Here is a 16,678-nt window from a genome sequence, read left to right as displayed (position 1 = left end):
CAAAAACCAAAAACCGCACTTTATGCTAGGTCCTGTGTCAGCTGCTCACATTTCCGGACCAGGAAAATAAAAATGAAGCGAAAATTGTGCCCACTTGGCTCATTGCCCTGGAACGGGTGGGTCTCCGGTAACCGGCGACTTGGCCAAATGACTTTCGGGTTGCTCCACCACCATCCTCCTCTTCAAATGGAAGGCTCGTGTTACCCACGCGCTTTCCAATTGATGCCGCTCTCAGACTCAGACTCAGCCCCACCAGCTCATACTCCTCCTGTATGGCCAACTCCCAGGCTATGCCTGCGATTCGCTTTTATTGTCATCGTTTTAGTTTGTCGTACGTGCTTTGGCACGTTGTCCGTTTATTGCCATTGGACGCCAGGAACGACAACAGCGATGTCGCGTAATTGCCGCCACTTGCCTGCCCCAGACCCCCCCAAGGCACTGAAAAAATATATAAGACCTCTTTTATACAAAACTAGGAATTTTCTTGTAGAGTTTCTTTGATTTTTTCCACTGTATCTTTCAAGTTATTTGTTTGGTGCTTTTATTTGCTCTGTGCGGTTGGTCGGTCGACTTGCCGTTGCCTTCCGAGGTCCGGGTTCCAGCTGGACCTGGCTCGGTTGAGGTTCTCCCCATTTAATGAGGGGGTAGCTTCAGTAGTTGAACGACTGTCTTTGATAAGCAATATGTCACGACACGATATATATAATGGCTCTGCAAATAAGGGGAGGAACTATTCAATAATTAAAACAAATATGTGCAGTTTCAATTAAAAGTTTCAGTTTTGGGGAAACTTCTCAATCAGCCCTCTCATCAGCAAGGAGCTGAAGCAGCTGGTGCTGCCGCTTGACTGATCTGTCACCTCGAATGCGAATGCAACTGGCAGTAATTTCTAAATTGTTTAGCTAAGTAGAGGGGCAGCCAGCGGCTTTTGGCCGTCGAGGACAGCGACTTGGCCAGCCAGCAGCCGTACAAGTGCAATGACTGTCACGCTTGATGGCCAAACTGTAGGACTAGAGAGGCCCCCAATCTCCCAAAGGTGCACCATCTGAAGGGAAACACCAACAATAACACAGAGCCCAGAGCTCCGAGCACATGGCGGCTAGAAAACTATTTTTATGATTTTTCCGCATAAATATTTTAGTTCTAAAACGGCCGGTTGTGTGGGAGATGGAGGTGGATGTGGAGGCGTTGAGCCGTGCCACTTACAAGCGCAGATTTCCGCCGCCCAATGAAAATATTTTCCCTAGGATTCCGTTTCTCTAACACTCTTCCGTACTTCTTAATCCCTTCCAGCTACATGCGATGCGTCAGCGAGCACATGAAGGAACTGAAGCCCTTTGGGGATGTGCCGGACAAGCTCTCCGTCCAAATAAAGCGATCCTTTGTGGCCACACGAACCTACGGACAGGCTCTGGCCACAGCAGCCGAAGTGGCCAAGAAGGTGTTGAATGTAGGTACCCTAAACTATCTTTAAGATAAAAATTATTTAAGAAATTTGTAACCCTTTCAGGTCCGTTTAAATGCCGACTGTACTGGTGCCCTGACCAAGATGCAACATTGTGGCGCCTGCAAGGGCTACACGGAGAAGCCCTGCACCAACTACTGCATAAATGTGATCAAGGGATGCCTCCACTACCAGCACGAGTTCGATGCCGAGTGGGAGAACTTTGCCCTGGCCATGGACAAGGTGGCCGAGCGACTGCTGGGCTCCTTCAACATTGTGATGGTGGTGGAGCCTCTAAACATCAAGATCTCCGAGGCCATCATGAACTTCCAGGTGAGATCTTCAGCTGCGGGGATAATTGGCTCGGCTGCCTCATAGGAGGGACCATCATTATCATTAGTATTAGCATAAACCAATCGCAATTTGTAACTCGTTTTTGGTCGCAGCTGGGGGATATTCTAAGTTATGTTCTCATAAAACTGTCAGTGCGGAAGAGTGGTTTATGCGGGGTTAGTTAGTTCGCATACATTTTAAACGAGTCCCCATGAAGTAGTTTGTATTTTTGGGGGGAAATCCAAGAAAGATCGGGTCTACAGATAGTTGAAAATTAAAACTTATATGTACCTATGATGAATCATGTTTTTCAGAATCATAAATTCCCTTTTTTTACACAGAAATCAGAATAGCATTAATTTACACTTGAATTCCCATATTGAATTTTGATTACTGCCATATTTTAAACCTGCCATGGACCACGACCCATCTCCCTCCATACACACACACACGATTTTGTTTTGTTGGCCATTTTTACGATTTATTTGCCCAACATTTGGCTCGCATATGAATTTAATTTATATTTCCATTTAAAATTTATACATTTCTTTTTCTTTTTTTTTTTGTATCTCTTGGATTTTTGTTGTTGTTTGCGTTTCGCTTGTTGCTGTTCGGCATTTGGCTTTTAATGTGTTTACTTTTTGCCATATTTGCTGTTCTGCCAGTGTATGGGATGGATGGTCTGTTTTGTTAGCCAAACGACGGCCCCATAAAAGACCAAAAAAATGCAAAATGCGAAATAGTTTTCAATTTTAATTCTGATTAGTTTCTTGCCCGAAACCTCCTCCCTCCAGTTGGATGAACCGACAAAAGCTCTTTTGAAGATTGTCATCTCCCTAGACAGACAGTTAGGATGGGGCACGAACTCTGGGAACTTTAAACCCCAACTCTGGGTAACCTGACTAACCTGGCTATACCTTTGTAATTATATTAACCGTAAATCGTAGAGGAGAGAAAAGGCCAAGGAGATATGGGAGTGCTGATAGGGCTGAGCTGACGAAGAGGTCTCTGATCTTTAGAGTGGCTCATAATAAATAGCTGCTTGAAATCAATTCTTATCTATGGGATGGGTCAATAAAAACCAGCTATAAATAGCCATTAAGAGCCAATACTCAATGGGGTGTGAAACGGTAGTGCTATCGAGTAGGAGGCGGATTTCCAGATAGAGTACTTTCTAATACCCCGTTTTTTGTCTAATTCCATAGGATTCTGGCCAGGATATCACCAATCGCGTGTTCCAGGGCTGCGGCAGGCCCAAACTAAAGAAGATGAAGCGTTCCATCAGCCCCAAGATGCAGGGAGTCCAAGTGTTGCACGCCCAGAGTCCTGTGGAGGCCGACACCCTGGACATCGATGCCACACTTGACGAGGCGATTGTCCTGCGAGAGCGACGAGCAGCAGAGCCAGGATCCCAAGATGCCTCCGGCCAGCAATCCCAGGAGCAGGGTGTGGGCAAAGGCGGCAACGGTGGAGGAAATGGAGGAGGCGGCGGTGGCGGTGGCAACAACCGGCGACAGCAACAGCGACGCAAACAACAGCAGCAGAGACGAAAGCAGCAGAGTAATCGAAACGACAACGACGACGACGAAAACGAGAGTGGCGGCGGAGGACGTGAACCGATTCTGGACAGGATTGTGAGGGACATACGCCAGCGGGTGAAGGACTACAAGAAGTTCTGGTCGAACCTGCCGCACAGCGTTTGCAGCAACGAGGACATAGCCTCCAGCTCCGATGTGGACGGCATGTGCTGGAATGGCCACACCATTGACAGGTGGGTTTAGATTTCTTCCGACAATGTCTTGATTTATAAGTTTGACCTTTTTGTTCCTTCCCTCAGGTACATGCACGCCATAACAACCGAACACGGCTCCAATCCGGAGTTCAATGGCAATCCTGCCAGCACCAAGCAAACCGCCCAAATGTCCTCGCAACTGTTCCACCTGAAGAACGCCATCAATCACCTGCGCAATGCCTACAACGGCCAGGATGTAGAGTGGAGTGAGCAGGGTGAGTTTCCAGTCGTTTCTGATTCTAGAAAAATGATTCTAATGATTCCTTGTTTCTCTTAACAGAAGAACCATATATGGGCAGTGGCGCCGGCTCAGGATCGGGCTCGGAAGATGACGAGGACGACGACGAGGGCTCCGGCCTGGGACCCTTCGAGCCAAGCCGTAAACCGGATGTAGACCGGCCGTCGGTGAATGGAAAGAACAACAACGATGACGAGGACGACGATGATGACGATGAGGACGGAGCCCGACGTGGTCAGGTTCCCACATACACATCACGTCCGGGCATTGGCGGAACGGACGACAAGGATCCGCTGGTTCATACCACGCACTTCGACCAGGATCACAACAGGGTCGAAGAGGACCATCGCCAGGGCGGCGGCGGCGGCGACGACGAGGACTCGGATGGCGGCCATGGCGATGGCGATTCGCAGGAGAACGGCGACGACGACGATGGCAATCGGTCATCCAAAGCACCGGAGAAGATGACGCTGCGTCGCGCTCTGGTTGTCTATCTACTGCCGCTCTATATGGCGTGGTTCGGTGGCGCCTGCGCCGATTTGCTGTGATTACTCAATGTGCGATGTGAATGCAGTCTGCCCATCTGGCCATCTGCCATCTGCATCCCCCCATCCCCAACACCTCTCAGTCATTCATCCGTGAAGCAAAAAAATGTTATTAGCAGAACTATACGTACACACAACACACACAACCTTTATATACGAAATGCGAGTCCAAAATTTTATAAAAACTTTTGATGAAAGCAATCAAAACGCAATCAAGTATGTAATCGGTAATTGGCCTACTCTAGAGATGCCTTCCGATCTAAGATTCCGATCTTAAAGGTTCCAAAGGCATCTGGAAGAAGGACAATGCCTGATTATGGTAGGAGAAGAATTTAGAGGAGAGAGAATACGTAACGAGCCCATTTTAGTTTAGTAAGACCCCGCGATGAGCCCTGACCCCTCGAACTCTAAGTCTAAGTGAGAAATTGTAACTTCTAAGCGAAATGATGAGAGTATGATTGAATGATTGAATGAATGCGATCGAATGCCAGTCAGTGAGTAAGTGTGAGTGCGTGCGGAGTGCCTGTTCAATGTGATCGTTTAGCAAAAATTAAATGTAAACACTTTAGCCCCTAGAGACCTAAGCGAAAAACACACCTACATATTTAATTTGTATTATATATATCTATATTTATGCATTGGAGCATACGTAACAACAAAAAAGCGAAATCAATTAGACCGAACCAGAGCAGCAATAACTAATTTCTAACTGTAGTCTAACTGATATATATATCTGATTTAAACGAGGAGCTGAACTCTAATTTACGTTAACAAGGCCATAGGAAAGCGTCCGAGCCAAGACTTTTGTATTTGTATCTTTCGTAGACAGCCCTGACTTTCGCCAGCCATTAAACGCATTTCAAACTAAACACACACACTCTGAATAAACCTAGCTATTTATATTTATTTTTGATTTTTTATCGGTTTTTATATAAATGTATTAAAAAAAAAATGAAAAAGAAAAATACAAAAAATAACAATGAAAGCGATCTGAAGTTTTAATTAGTCTTGGGGAGTTACTAGAAATATTTGCACTACAAAACTTACAAACTAAATACTATTTATCTTAAAACTAAGAAAAATTACTTGGAAATTTCAAATAATCGCGCGCAGTGCTGCCGGACGGTAGAGCTGTTTCTGTGTACAGCGCCATCTGGTTGTCATGCTTGTAAGCCATTACCAGACAGCTACAAAAAAGTGGTAACAGTTTTTCAAATAATTGATAACAATATATTGCTGATGAGCCAAAGTCTTTTTAATTTATATGATTGGTTATAACATGGCAAATTTGTATCATTTCTGCTTGCAACAATTTAACGAAACGGATAAAATATTTTAATTTTTCTTCTGATTTAATCCATCAACGGCCTCGATAACTTCAGCCCTCGGAGATTTGTTGATCTCAACTTCATCATCATTATTTTCAAAATCGCTGCCTTCGCTGAACTTCGTCAATGTTCTATCCAGCTCATTGACACGGGCCAGCAGTGCCTCCAGGCGCTTGTCGATGGCACTGAAGCTCAGGTCCTCCTCCTCACCAGAGTCGTCGTTGACAGGCTTCGGTTTCTCCAACGCCGACCCACCAGACTTTGTAGTTGAATTTGAATTCTTATTCATCGTTAAGATTTATTTCGTTCAAAAATATTTTAAAATAGGAGACGAAATTTCTCGGTTAGATGTTTGCTTTAGTACAGTCTGGGATTCAGTAAAAGGTTGAACGTTAGGACATTCGTCTACTTGATTTTACAAAACTTATATTTCAGTTTGAAAAAAGAAAAGCCTTCTTGAAAATTTGGGACATAATTTATGAAAAATATTTTAAGCAGGGAAATGAAAATTATTCTTATAAAATTCAGGTGCTTCCCGTAAAGAACACCATCAGTAACCTGCGTAATGCTAAAGCTAAAAATGCTTGGGACATGAGACATCTCCGACCCTATAAAGTATATTTATTCTTGATTAAACCAAAAAAAGCGCCCTCCTCCTCGATTCTCATAAGGTGCAGTTAACCAGGCCCGAAAATTCGAGAAAATAATAATAATAATTTTTAATTCTTTATTTTTTAATTCTTTTAACTTGTAAGTCTACCAGACAAAAGATAAACTTTGCAGTTTTTAAAATAATTGATAACAATAGTTTAGTGTTTAGCCAAAGTTTATTTAATATATATGACTAGTTATAACATGGAAAATTTGTACAATTTCGAGAATTCAAACAAAATTAAAAATATCTTAAGCTTTCTTCTGACCCAATGCATTATTGCCATTGATGCCTTGAGTCTTTGGGGTGTCGTTATTCTCCTCCGAATAAGGCACAGGTTTTGTTTGCGGATTGAAATCGTCCATTAGCAGATCCACCAAGAGATTTTGCAATTCGAGTATTTTCGGACCATTACCAGAATTTTCAGGTTCCTTTGCTTCCAAGAGTATTTGGAGTTCACTTAGGTTAATGGGATACCCAGCTTTCGGTTTATCCACATGCTTTGGTTGCTCCAACTTTTCAGACTGTTGAACTTCTTTTATATCTTTAGCCATGGCTAAGCTATCTTAGTTAAGAAATTTTTACAATAGAAGACGAAATTTCTCAGTTAGATGTTAGCTCTAGGATAGTCCGAGAATCAATGAAAAAATCAAGTACGAGAAGGTTTTTAAAAAAGTTCGAAAAAAGCAAAGCCTTCTTGGGGCTTATATGAATTTTAAAATAAAATAGACTAGAAGAGGAAATGAAACATTCGATTATAAAAGTTTTTCTTTTAATTAAAAGGAGGCGTATTTCGAGGATTATCGGTTTGCCATCTCATAATTTTATATTTTAGTGAATCATACATTTTCGGACATAAATGCTGCCAAAATTTTGGTTTTCCATTTTTGCCGGTGGCCCCATTGACAGGCCTCAAAGAGCATCAACATATTTAAAAATATTTTTAAACATTATTTATTTTTATCAGGAAAGGGAAGCTAACTTCGGAGGGAGACGAATCTTGTATACCCTAGAAGTTTTAGAGGAATCATTTCATATATTCTAGAAATTTTGTTAAACTTTTGATGCGGTTTTTAGACAAATATTTTATCTAATTCGCAACCGATTCAAAAAAGGAATATCATTTAAGAATTGGTGATTTATTCCCCTCTGATCTGCATTTATAGTTTGGAAAAATCTACCGGACAAAATTTTGACAGATTTTTGGCAAAAATCATGATGGTGAAAAAAAATGCAAAAAATTTTTCATAAATTTTGTTGCCATGTTTTGATGTAGAATGATTGTACTCGAAGTTGTGAGATCGTGAAGGTATATTATTTTTGAATCTGGCAAGTATTAGCCAAGTTATACACATTATCCCCTTAAAAAGTTAATAAATTCGAATAACTTTTTAATAATGTTTTTTTTGCTGGACATAATCTTTACTTTTGATTGAAATTATAGCAAAAATTGCAGTTATTTCGTAACTGATTCAGAAAAAGAATACCATTTTTGAATCTTAGCTTTATTCTTAGCTTTTAATCTGCATTAAAATTTTGAAAAAATTAAATGAAAAAATGTTACTAAATTTTTGGTCATTATCATGAGGATTATGATTATAACCCTTGATTAAAAATGATTCTACTAGAGAATTCAAGTTCTAAGCTTGGGATGGCGTATATATCCCTCGCCGATCTTCGAATTCTTAGCCAAGTTATGGATAATTATCTAAAACTAATAGAGTAGAAAACCATCTCATTCCAAAACTATAATACCTTCTGAAAGGGTATTCAAACCTATGAATAAGTCTTGGTGTGATGATGATTTTCTTTTAATTTACCAAAAAACCAAAAATTCATTCATTGAGGCTGCTGGGCCGAGTGAGTTTTTTTTGGGGGTGGGGGAAGGGGAGCTTGAAAACTCCGAGATCGCGTAGAGACAAAAGCAAAACAATCTTGAAGATCGGAGATGTCAGACGACGCTCCATCCGTTGGCGTTGGATTCTCTCTGTATAGAGAGGTATCTTATATACAATATTATCAGGCGTCTGGGTGCGGGGAGCTTGTGGCGGCTTTTTCAGTGAGCGGACGAGCGGCGAACGGTAAACAACGGCTGCCAACGCAGATGCCGACGAGCGTGGCGAACGGGGAAAAGTACCATAATCGGCCGAAAAGAAAATTTCGAAACGAAACGAAACGTCAACCTGGAGTGTTGTTTGCACACGAAAATGTATCTATGAGATGCGCGAATCTTGGTCCAATGCAAATATATTCAAATTCGCGTAATTACGCAAGGCGCCGCGGTAGACGCACGTGAGTGTTCGGCCGGTCGCGACTCCTCCCGAGATGGTATGAAAAGTGGGCGAAGCGAAAGTGAAAATTGAAGTGGTTGCGAATTGGTGGATACATTTTCAGTTATTACCCTGGTGACTAACCAATAAGTGTTTGTGCAAGGCGAACAGATAAGATATAGATATAATCAGCAATCTTTCAGGTCGCAGTTTCTTTTCACCTCTTCAGAGTTCCGAGTAAGTTCCATTAGAGACAGTATTTAAATGAAATAAACAAACATTCGCCATGATCCATGAATATTTGGTGTTTCATTGTTCTCTATTGGCCAAGTTAACCGTTTGACTTTTAAGCCAGACGCCGATCTGAGCATCATTTATTTGCCCCTCTTGTGTTTACAGCTGTTCGATGGGAAACCAGTTTGTGGCCCATCGCCTACTAGGTTAGCTAGTGTTTCTAACGATATGTATTTGCTTTTTGGTGCCGCATAAAACCACTGAAAGTCTTGAGCTTGCCTCATGGCTTAGAGAGCTTGGAGTTCGACTTCTACCTGCAACACAGTTAAAAGTTGTTGAAGGTTGCACTGCCTCGAGTACATTGTCTCTGTCATAATGGATATCGTTGTGGCTCGTTAACCGCGCATTTTTAAGCAAAACCGGCGAACAGTTGTCAGCTGCAGACAAATAAAGGTTATTTTAGGTAAAAATAATGCTTTTATAAAATAAATAAAATATAGAAAATGCAAAAAAAATTCGCCACGATGCGAATTCTACTTCTTAGCAGAACAAGGTTTCGATCCTCGGACCTCTGGGTTATGGGCCCAGCACGCTTCCACTGCGCCACTCTGCTTGTTGGTAACAGGGTGTCAAAAGATGTATACAGGCAAGAGCTGTCGGCAAGCAGTTCAAACTGTTCAAACAAGCAGTTTTTCTCGGTAATGCAGTGTTTGTTTTAGCCTTGGCTTATTCTATTTATCTTTATTAATTAATAGCAGAATCGGGCTATCAAATTTATTTAAAAATTCGATACAATATATTTGATAGTTGAATTTCCGTTTTCATTTTTGACATACTGTTAAATGCTCTGTCAACAACAGTGCTCTGTATATAAACCACTTTAGACAATAGACCTACAACAAGCAGAGTGGCGCAGTGGAAGCGTGCTGGGCCCATAACCCAGAGGTCCGAGGATCGAAACCTTGTTCTGCTAGCAATGTAGGTTCGCTTGTGTGAACTTTTTTGCTAAATTAGTATTTTTTTTTTAATTTTATAATTTATCTGAAAACAAATAAAACCCCTAATGTCTTGGGATATCTAAAACTACGACATTGTTTAACTTTATTCAGTTGGTTTAGTATAAAAGTATAAGATATGAACTAGACTACTAAGGGAATACACTATAACTAAGGCGAAGATTCGTCGCTGGCGAAGCTCAGTAGTCCTCATCGCAGAAGCACCCATCCCGCGAGTTCTCCACAATCCAGTCCAGATATTTGGTGACCCGGGTGTAGACACCGGGATAGTTGGGCCTGGCGCAGCCATTGCCCCACGAAACGATGCCAATCTGTTCGAAGCGCTTGTCATCCGGCCGGAGACGGACCAGCGGACCGCCGGAGTCGCCCTGGCAACTGTCCCGTCCACCCACTCCCGGATAGCCCGAGCACATCATGTTCTTGGTGATCATCTTTTGGGTGTAGTTCGTCTGGGCGACGCACTCGTCGTTGTCCAGGACCGGCACCTCCACCTCCTGCAGCAGGCACGAGGGCTTTCCATCCTCTTTGAGGGTACCCCAACCGGTGGCTATGGCCTTGGTGCCCACGAACAGATCCTGGCGTTGTTCCTGACGCGGCAGGCAGATGGGCCGGATAAAGCTGGTGATGGGCACTCGATCGTTTAGACGCAGTAGGGCTATGTCGTTGTCAAAGTTGGAGAAGCTAAACTTCTGGCTAAAGGCGCGGAGCACGAAGCGCGTTTCCGGGCGCTCCTTGTCGTTGCACCGGTCGTGCTCCCCGAAGGTCACCTTGATCATGAACCACATGAAGCCCTTAACGCAGTGGGCCGCCGTTAGCACGTACCGATCGTTGATCAGAGTTCCGCCGCAGTAGAACCTATTAAAGTAGCTCAGCCGCGCCATCCAGGGGTATTCACTGACTCCTGTAGTGGTTCCACCCACGATTCGGGACTCGTCGTTACGCTCGCCACACCTGTCAAGGATTAAGGGGATGTTAGTCATCTATTAATATTTTTAATATTATTTATTTTTGATTATAAACATTTAAAAATACACTAACAAAACGGGCTATAAAGCCACATGACTAGTATTTCTTAGAAAATAAAAACTTTACCTAGGCTTTCTAAGAAAAGATAAGGTCTTTGGCATACATTCTAAATAAATATATTAATAAAATCTCATAAACTGTACTCTATTTACTTTAGCAAGCCATAAATATATAAAATAAACATTAATTATGTCGCCAAAGCGGAAAAAAATATGGGCTGGGTCAAGGGTGCCACCGGAGTCGGCAATCCATCTTAATCTCTCTCAATCGGAAAGTTCAGAGTTCAGCAACCCCGCCGGCATAAAGAAAGTGTCAAATTGCTTTATGGCCGGGCTTTAAAACAAATGAGCGATTTCTGCAGATTTTATGGTCGTCATCCTCGGGCCTGAAATGTGTTACATTAAACAGGTTTTTAATTACCCGTGGTAACAAACGCTTGCCACCAAAATAAGAATCGTCCAACAAGTAAGAAAGGAAGCGTAACAAGTTTATGAATCTTTTTTTTTGGTTTTGTTGGTTTTGGCCACATAATCAATCGATCCAGCCGCAACAAGTATTTGGGATTCAGATTTTGTGTGTGTTTTAATCGTGTCATTGCCCCAAAATGGTGGCCCGTCCCGGCCAGGCCAGTCGAGAGGCGTCCCGAAACAAAGAAGCAAATGTGCGACGTCGACCCACTTAGGAGACGGCCAACAGAGTCGGCCAACTTGGCTAAAAACAAAAAAAAAAAATTCATAAAAGAACCCCAGAGTGGACGGCATTCCCCTGTCTCCCCCGCAGACATTAATATGACATGACGCATTGGAGCTTACGCCTTTAAAAGTATCTGCTATACGCACTCGTATCTGTATCTGAATACATACACGTTCTCAAAAGCCAAACAGAGACTGTTATCAAATCTTATGCAAATAAGTTTCTTTTCTTCTTTCAAATGCAAAAAAAAAAACAAAAAAAAAGTAAAAAATTATATATAGAAATAAAACGGGTTTATGGGCCTTGATTAACAAATAAAAGAATAAAGTTTTATGGTTAGTTTTTGATTCATCTTGGGGATTTTTAGAGCTTGAAGACGATCTCAAGATTTATCTCAGTGAAAGGGAAGAAATAATTAATTCGCAGACAAAGAATTGCAATTCAGTTTTCTATGGTTGAAGCTCCCTTAAGACTAGGTCTCATTTTGGCTTCCTTTAAAGCCCCAGGGTATGTTCGGATACCGAAAGTGCCAAAGTGCCTGGAGCCTGGAGCTTGAAGCCTGAAGCCAAAGTTGAATTCCTAATTGGTAATGCAATTTGTTTAATGGCCACACAAGAATGCATTCCGAATGCAATTCTTCAGAGAGAACCTGGCCATGGGGTCACGTCGAGAATTGGCATTGCAGAAACGTGTTAAAGATGGCCAAAGGAATCTTTTGGGACACGAAAATGAACAAAAAAAGTTCCAAAGGCCTCCGAAGGCGTTCCCTTAGCTGCTTAAAATGGAATTTATGATAATACTAATTGGTTCTTCTTTCTATTAATAGTTCAGAAAAAGAGCAGAGTTTAAATTCCTAAACGGAAATGACAAATTACCTATCCAATCAATTAATTTGGAGATGCTTTTCCCACAATTTTCATAGCCAACTATTGGCAGGAATATCGGGACTATTGCGTGATCTCCTACCAGGCCACTAAAATCTATCTGTAACTTTAACTGTTTGTGCCATTTGTATGCCATGACAATGACAACCCAGAGTTGTTTATCACTTCTCCCAGTCCCAAGTCCCAGTCCCAGTGTCTTCCCCCATGGCCGTCTAACTGGAAGTTGTCATCATGGCCATGACAGCTTTTGTATCTGCAGCATCGTCTGCGTGTGTATATCTTTGTATCTTCGGGGACCGAAACAAACTCACCTGCAGGAACACGTCGGCGATGTTTGGTTCTGAGCTGCCGGCGAATTATTCCGATTGAAGGCACCGAACCAATTCTTGATCGGATTTTGCCGGAGTACTGGTACTGGTTTATGGCCATTGCCATCCGATGGTGAAGTTGACGGCGAGGAGTTGACGGCTCCGATTTTCAGCTTCTTCGGCTGATGATGGGCTGCACCCAAGGCCTGATATTTCCCCGGTATTGAGGATAAAGATGATGTTGTCGTTGATGGTTCTACTCCAGCTGCTCCAGCTGCTCCTCCTGCTCCCGCTGTTGTTGTTGCCGCTGATGCCAGGCAGGAAGCCATGGCCAGAATGAGTGGCCAGTGACGTAAGTGGAGCATCATCTTCTTTTTAGCTTTTAGATGTAGCTGCTGGTTATGCAATTCAATGCATGTAAGCTTAATGAGCCTTTTGGATGGTAGGCCCCCGGTGGTAGTCGTCTCCAATACCCGACTCTAGAGGTTCCGTTAACGGAATATATTTTCGATTCTTGTTCAGCTTGTTCTGGTTGGAATTTTTTTTCGATTCGAAAACTCTCAACTGTTGGAGCCACACCACCACTTGTTAATTATGTAAATCAAACACAGTTTCTTTCTTTATGGCTTATTGTTGTTGCACTAATTGAACCATTTCACATGACTGCAAATTGTCAACAAGTCACGCCCTAATCCCAGCAAAATTTCTCGATCCGCTTGTTTGTTTGCTCTGCTTTAACCCCCCACCCGATTCACATTCAGACACAGATTCAGATTAAGATTCAGATTCAGTAACAGATTCAGATTCAGATACAGATGCGATCCAATTCGATTCAAGTCGTTAGTTTACTTTGTGTTCGCACAAAACCACCGCACACGCGAAAGTCTGCAAGCCGACTGATACCAGGCGCTGGCTCTGAAGAGCGACTAAGCCATTTCCATTTCCAGGCCCCCAAGTCCCCCGGGTCCCAAGGCCCCCGAAAACAGCGCCGTCGACGTCGACGGCTGACGGTAACGGCTACGTTGGCGCCGCCGGTGGGGCAAAGAAAGTTGCGCATGCGCACGCCTGGCATGCGTTGACAGCGACTCTGGCAGATCAGAACGCAGAGAACAGGCAGAGGCAGAACTGGCACTGAGAAAAATACTTTTAAATTAAATAAAAGGGAGGGTTGTATATGAAGTTCGCTCTAGCTTTATAGAGAACATTTTTCTTTCTTTATTTTAAATATAGTTTTTTCTCTCAGTGCCTAGAGTGGGCCAAGTCAGAATGTTGTGAGCAGGCGCATTTTTGTTGGCTCCCCTGCGTTCCCAATATGCTAATGTGACAGTTTGCTTTGGCCATGGGGCTTAGTTGTTGTATTTATTTATTTATTTATTTCTTTTTTTTTTTTTTTTGGTGTGTAGTGTGTGCGTTGGGAGTTCTTGATTCTTCCGTCGCCGACATCGTCTGTTTAACGTTTGTTTATTATGCTCCCAACGTCAATACACCGTAAAAACTTTAATCAATAGATTATTGATTTTATAATTAGCTGCAGGGATAGTGATTTATTTTCAGACACCAATTCAGAAAGTATCAATGGAAAATTAATCATACAAGCTATAACAATAGAGTTAGTATTTTACACCTTGATGTATTTGTTTTTTAAAAATATCACCAAGTACTGACTAATTATTTTCTCTGTATGTGAAATATTTTCTAATGGGTTGCAAACACTTACAAATGGGAAGTGGAAACAAGAGTTCACTCCCAACGGCCAACACAAACATCCTTTACGATCGACAAATATACACCTTAAATACTATTTTGTGGCCAACAGAGAGAGAGAGAGACTTGGGCGATATATTATTACAAATCCGAATGATATGCAGCCATGTACTTAAGCCCACACACCTTAACCCTAGACTTGTGGTTTTTCACTTTAGTTTTTCATCATTTGAACCCTTTCATCTTTCCCGACGCCTTTCCAGAGAGGCAGGGAAAATTCACCTTTTTTTTGCATTTTCATGTTCATTGGCCGCTGCTGCATGAATTAACAAAAAAACAGAAAATCGGATAATTTTAGTTTTTCCATTCATTTGTCCATCGAATAAAATTTAATTCAAATTATATTAAACATGTTTCAAATGAGTTCAACTCCCCCTGCGATGGACAGCGATGACCCATTTAAAATAAATGCAAAATCATTAAAAGTGTCGCATATCAAATCAGTTTATTATGTGGCTGTGTAATGCAACTATAGCTGCTCACTTTCCATTCGAAATATGATTCATTTAATTGTCATTAAATCGATTAATACCTGCTGGCAAGATTGATGAGATACCAAAGTGAAAAGGATACATGAGCCTGTCATAAAAAGGACATCTGTACTTTAGAGTGCATGTGGTTTTGAAAGCTATAACTTCCAACAGATCTCAGAACGCTCCCTGTTCTACCAATCTTCCACATCTGAAAGTGCAATTTTCCCATTTTCCAGCAACAATCATTCAGCAGCCATTACACGCTTATGCAAAGCTCAACAATGCATGCCGAAAAATAAAGAGAAAACTCCATTGGATGGACAGATTCATTGGGGTTCCTTGTTAATTGAAAGCATGCAAATTTTCCCTTGTCTAATATTTTCAAACTCTGGCTGTTGCTTTCTTTCCAGACACTCGTAATTGTTAATTGGAGGGAAGCCAAGTGAGACACACGAGCACACACACGAGAGGCAGCGGGGTGAAAGGTTAGAAACCCAGGGGAGCAGAAAGCAAGCGATTCCCTGACATGCGAGCCAGCGTTTCGAATCCGTGACGACAATCATTGCATCATAAGATTATCAGACATTAGAGGGAGTAGCCAAGCAAGATGAGTGCCGCTGGCTGGCTAGACATGAATTCAGCTCTCCAGAGCTTGGGCGAACCAGCTGAGGAGCCCAGGGCGAACTCCAGGCCGAGATCCAAACGTAGGAGCAGCTACGCCGGACGTACTGCCCCCACAACAGGCGTCCATGGACGTGGCAGCATCGGCAGTGTGAGTGCCGGACTTTACAAAGCCTTCCGGGATAGATTCCTCAGCAGCGATGAGTCCGGGGATTATCGAAAGCTGAGGCAGATAGATGCCGAGGCCGGAAGAGTGGGAGCCAATGCATCCAGCTCCACAGAGAGTTCCGGGGAGGAGGCGGACCTGCCCAGCAGCAGTAGCAGTGTGGAGGATCTCTTTGCCAAGGAAACGGAGCGTCGGAAGTGGCAGCGCAAATCTTCGGAACAGCGCAGAAGGGCAGCCAGAAGAAAGGTAAGTGCTTTCTTTTCATAAATATTTTCGATTCACTTTCATTAATGATAAAGTGAAATATTTACCTTTTAAAAAAGATATTTTATTGCCCTTTCAAAAGATCTTATCATCGCCAGACGTACTTAAGCTAATTATGCTAGACATCTAGATTTATCTTTATTTTGCATACAATTTTATAAAAATTTCTTTAAGGCTTACAGCTTTCGGGTTTTATTCGGATTAGTTTGCTGCTTTCCATTTTGATATCAAGTCGACCGAAATTTCGGTATTCCCATCAGGTCTTAACATAAACTGCAGTTACGTGTGCGTGTTTTCGGCTATATCGGACATTGATTTGCCACCGAAATTGGATCAAGCCCAGCACGAAGTGTCGCATGAAAATTTATAAATATTCCGTTTTTCATTTTATAATATATATATGTATCAGAGTATTAGATAATTAAATTAATCGCTTGGGTGCGGTCCAACTGTGACGGGGAGTTATTTTATAACCACTTAATGAGGAGTCATTTCCAAATGGGGTTAGTGGACGCTATGCTCTGTTTCTACAATTTCCATTTTCACTTTCGTTGGAAGCTTAACTGTTTAATTGTTCAAAATGAGGTGATTTAATTAGCTGATATATATTGATTGGGTATTATTATT

The 16,678-nt window shown here is 42.2% G+C and overlaps 3 protein-coding genes and 2 non-coding genes across 5 annotated transcripts in view; 3 read left to right on the top strand and 2 right to left on the bottom strand.

Moving 5' to 3' along the window:
• The window catches only part of dlp (glypican dally-like), a 32,240-nt gene extending 26,978 nt beyond the window's left edge, over window positions 1–5,262 (top strand). Inside the window, exons 4-8 of the mRNA XM_017254028.3 lie at window positions 1,294–1,450; window positions 1,511–1,777; window positions 2,983–3,548; window positions 3,615–3,784; window positions 3,850–5,262. Coding sequence (XP_017109517.2) covers window positions 1,294–1,450; window positions 1,511–1,777; window positions 2,983–3,548; window positions 3,615–3,784; window positions 3,850–4,355 — 1,666 coding nt within the window. The 3' untranslated portion in view covers window positions 4,356–5,262. The remainder of the gene's footprint in view (window positions 1–1,293; window positions 1,451–1,510; window positions 1,778–2,982; window positions 3,549–3,614; window positions 3,785–3,849) is intronic.
• Window positions 5,263–8,403: 3,141 nt separating this feature from the next.
• ome (dipeptidyl peptidase 4 omega) overlaps window positions 8,404–16,678 on the top strand; it is a 70,573-nt gene continuing 62,298 nt past the window's right edge. The window contains exons 1-2 of the mRNA XM_017253980.3: window positions 8,404–8,839; window positions 15,411–16,033. Coding sequence (XP_017109469.2) covers window positions 15,608–16,033 — 426 coding nt within the window. The 5' untranslated portion in view covers window positions 8,404–8,839; window positions 15,411–15,607. The remainder of the gene's footprint in view (window positions 8,840–15,410; window positions 16,034–16,678) is intronic.
• TRNAM-CAU (transfer RNA methionine (anticodon CAU)) lies at window positions 9,378–9,449 on the bottom strand. The gene has a single exon. It is a non-coding gene; the product is annotated as a tRNA-Met (tRNA).
• On the top strand, window positions 9,738–9,809 carry TRNAM-CAU (transfer RNA methionine (anticodon CAU)). Its single transcript has one exon. It is a non-coding gene; the product is annotated as a tRNA-Met (tRNA).
• Window positions 9,913–13,671, bottom strand: LOC108133893 (trypsin-7). Its single transcript, XM_017253986.3, has 2 exons — window positions 12,767–13,671; window positions 9,913–10,803 (listed from the first exon to the last, which is right to left on the bottom strand). The coding sequence occupies exons 1-2, from the start codon at window positions 13,129–13,131 to the stop codon at window positions 10,032–10,034; spliced, it is 1,137 nt and encodes a 378-aa protein (XP_017109475.2). The 5' UTR covers window positions 13,132–13,671; the 3' UTR covers window positions 9,913–10,031.

Source organism: Drosophila bipectinata, chromosome 3L (genome assembly GCF_030179905.1).
Source record: "Drosophila bipectinata strain 14024-0381.07 chromosome 3L, DbipHiC1v2, whole genome shotgun sequence".
In the NCBI taxonomy this organism is placed as follows: Eukaryota; Metazoa; Arthropoda; class Insecta; order Diptera; family Drosophilidae; genus Drosophila; species Drosophila bipectinata.
Note: the sequence above shows the minus strand (reverse complement) of the source record. Positions and strands in the feature narration are given on the sequence as shown.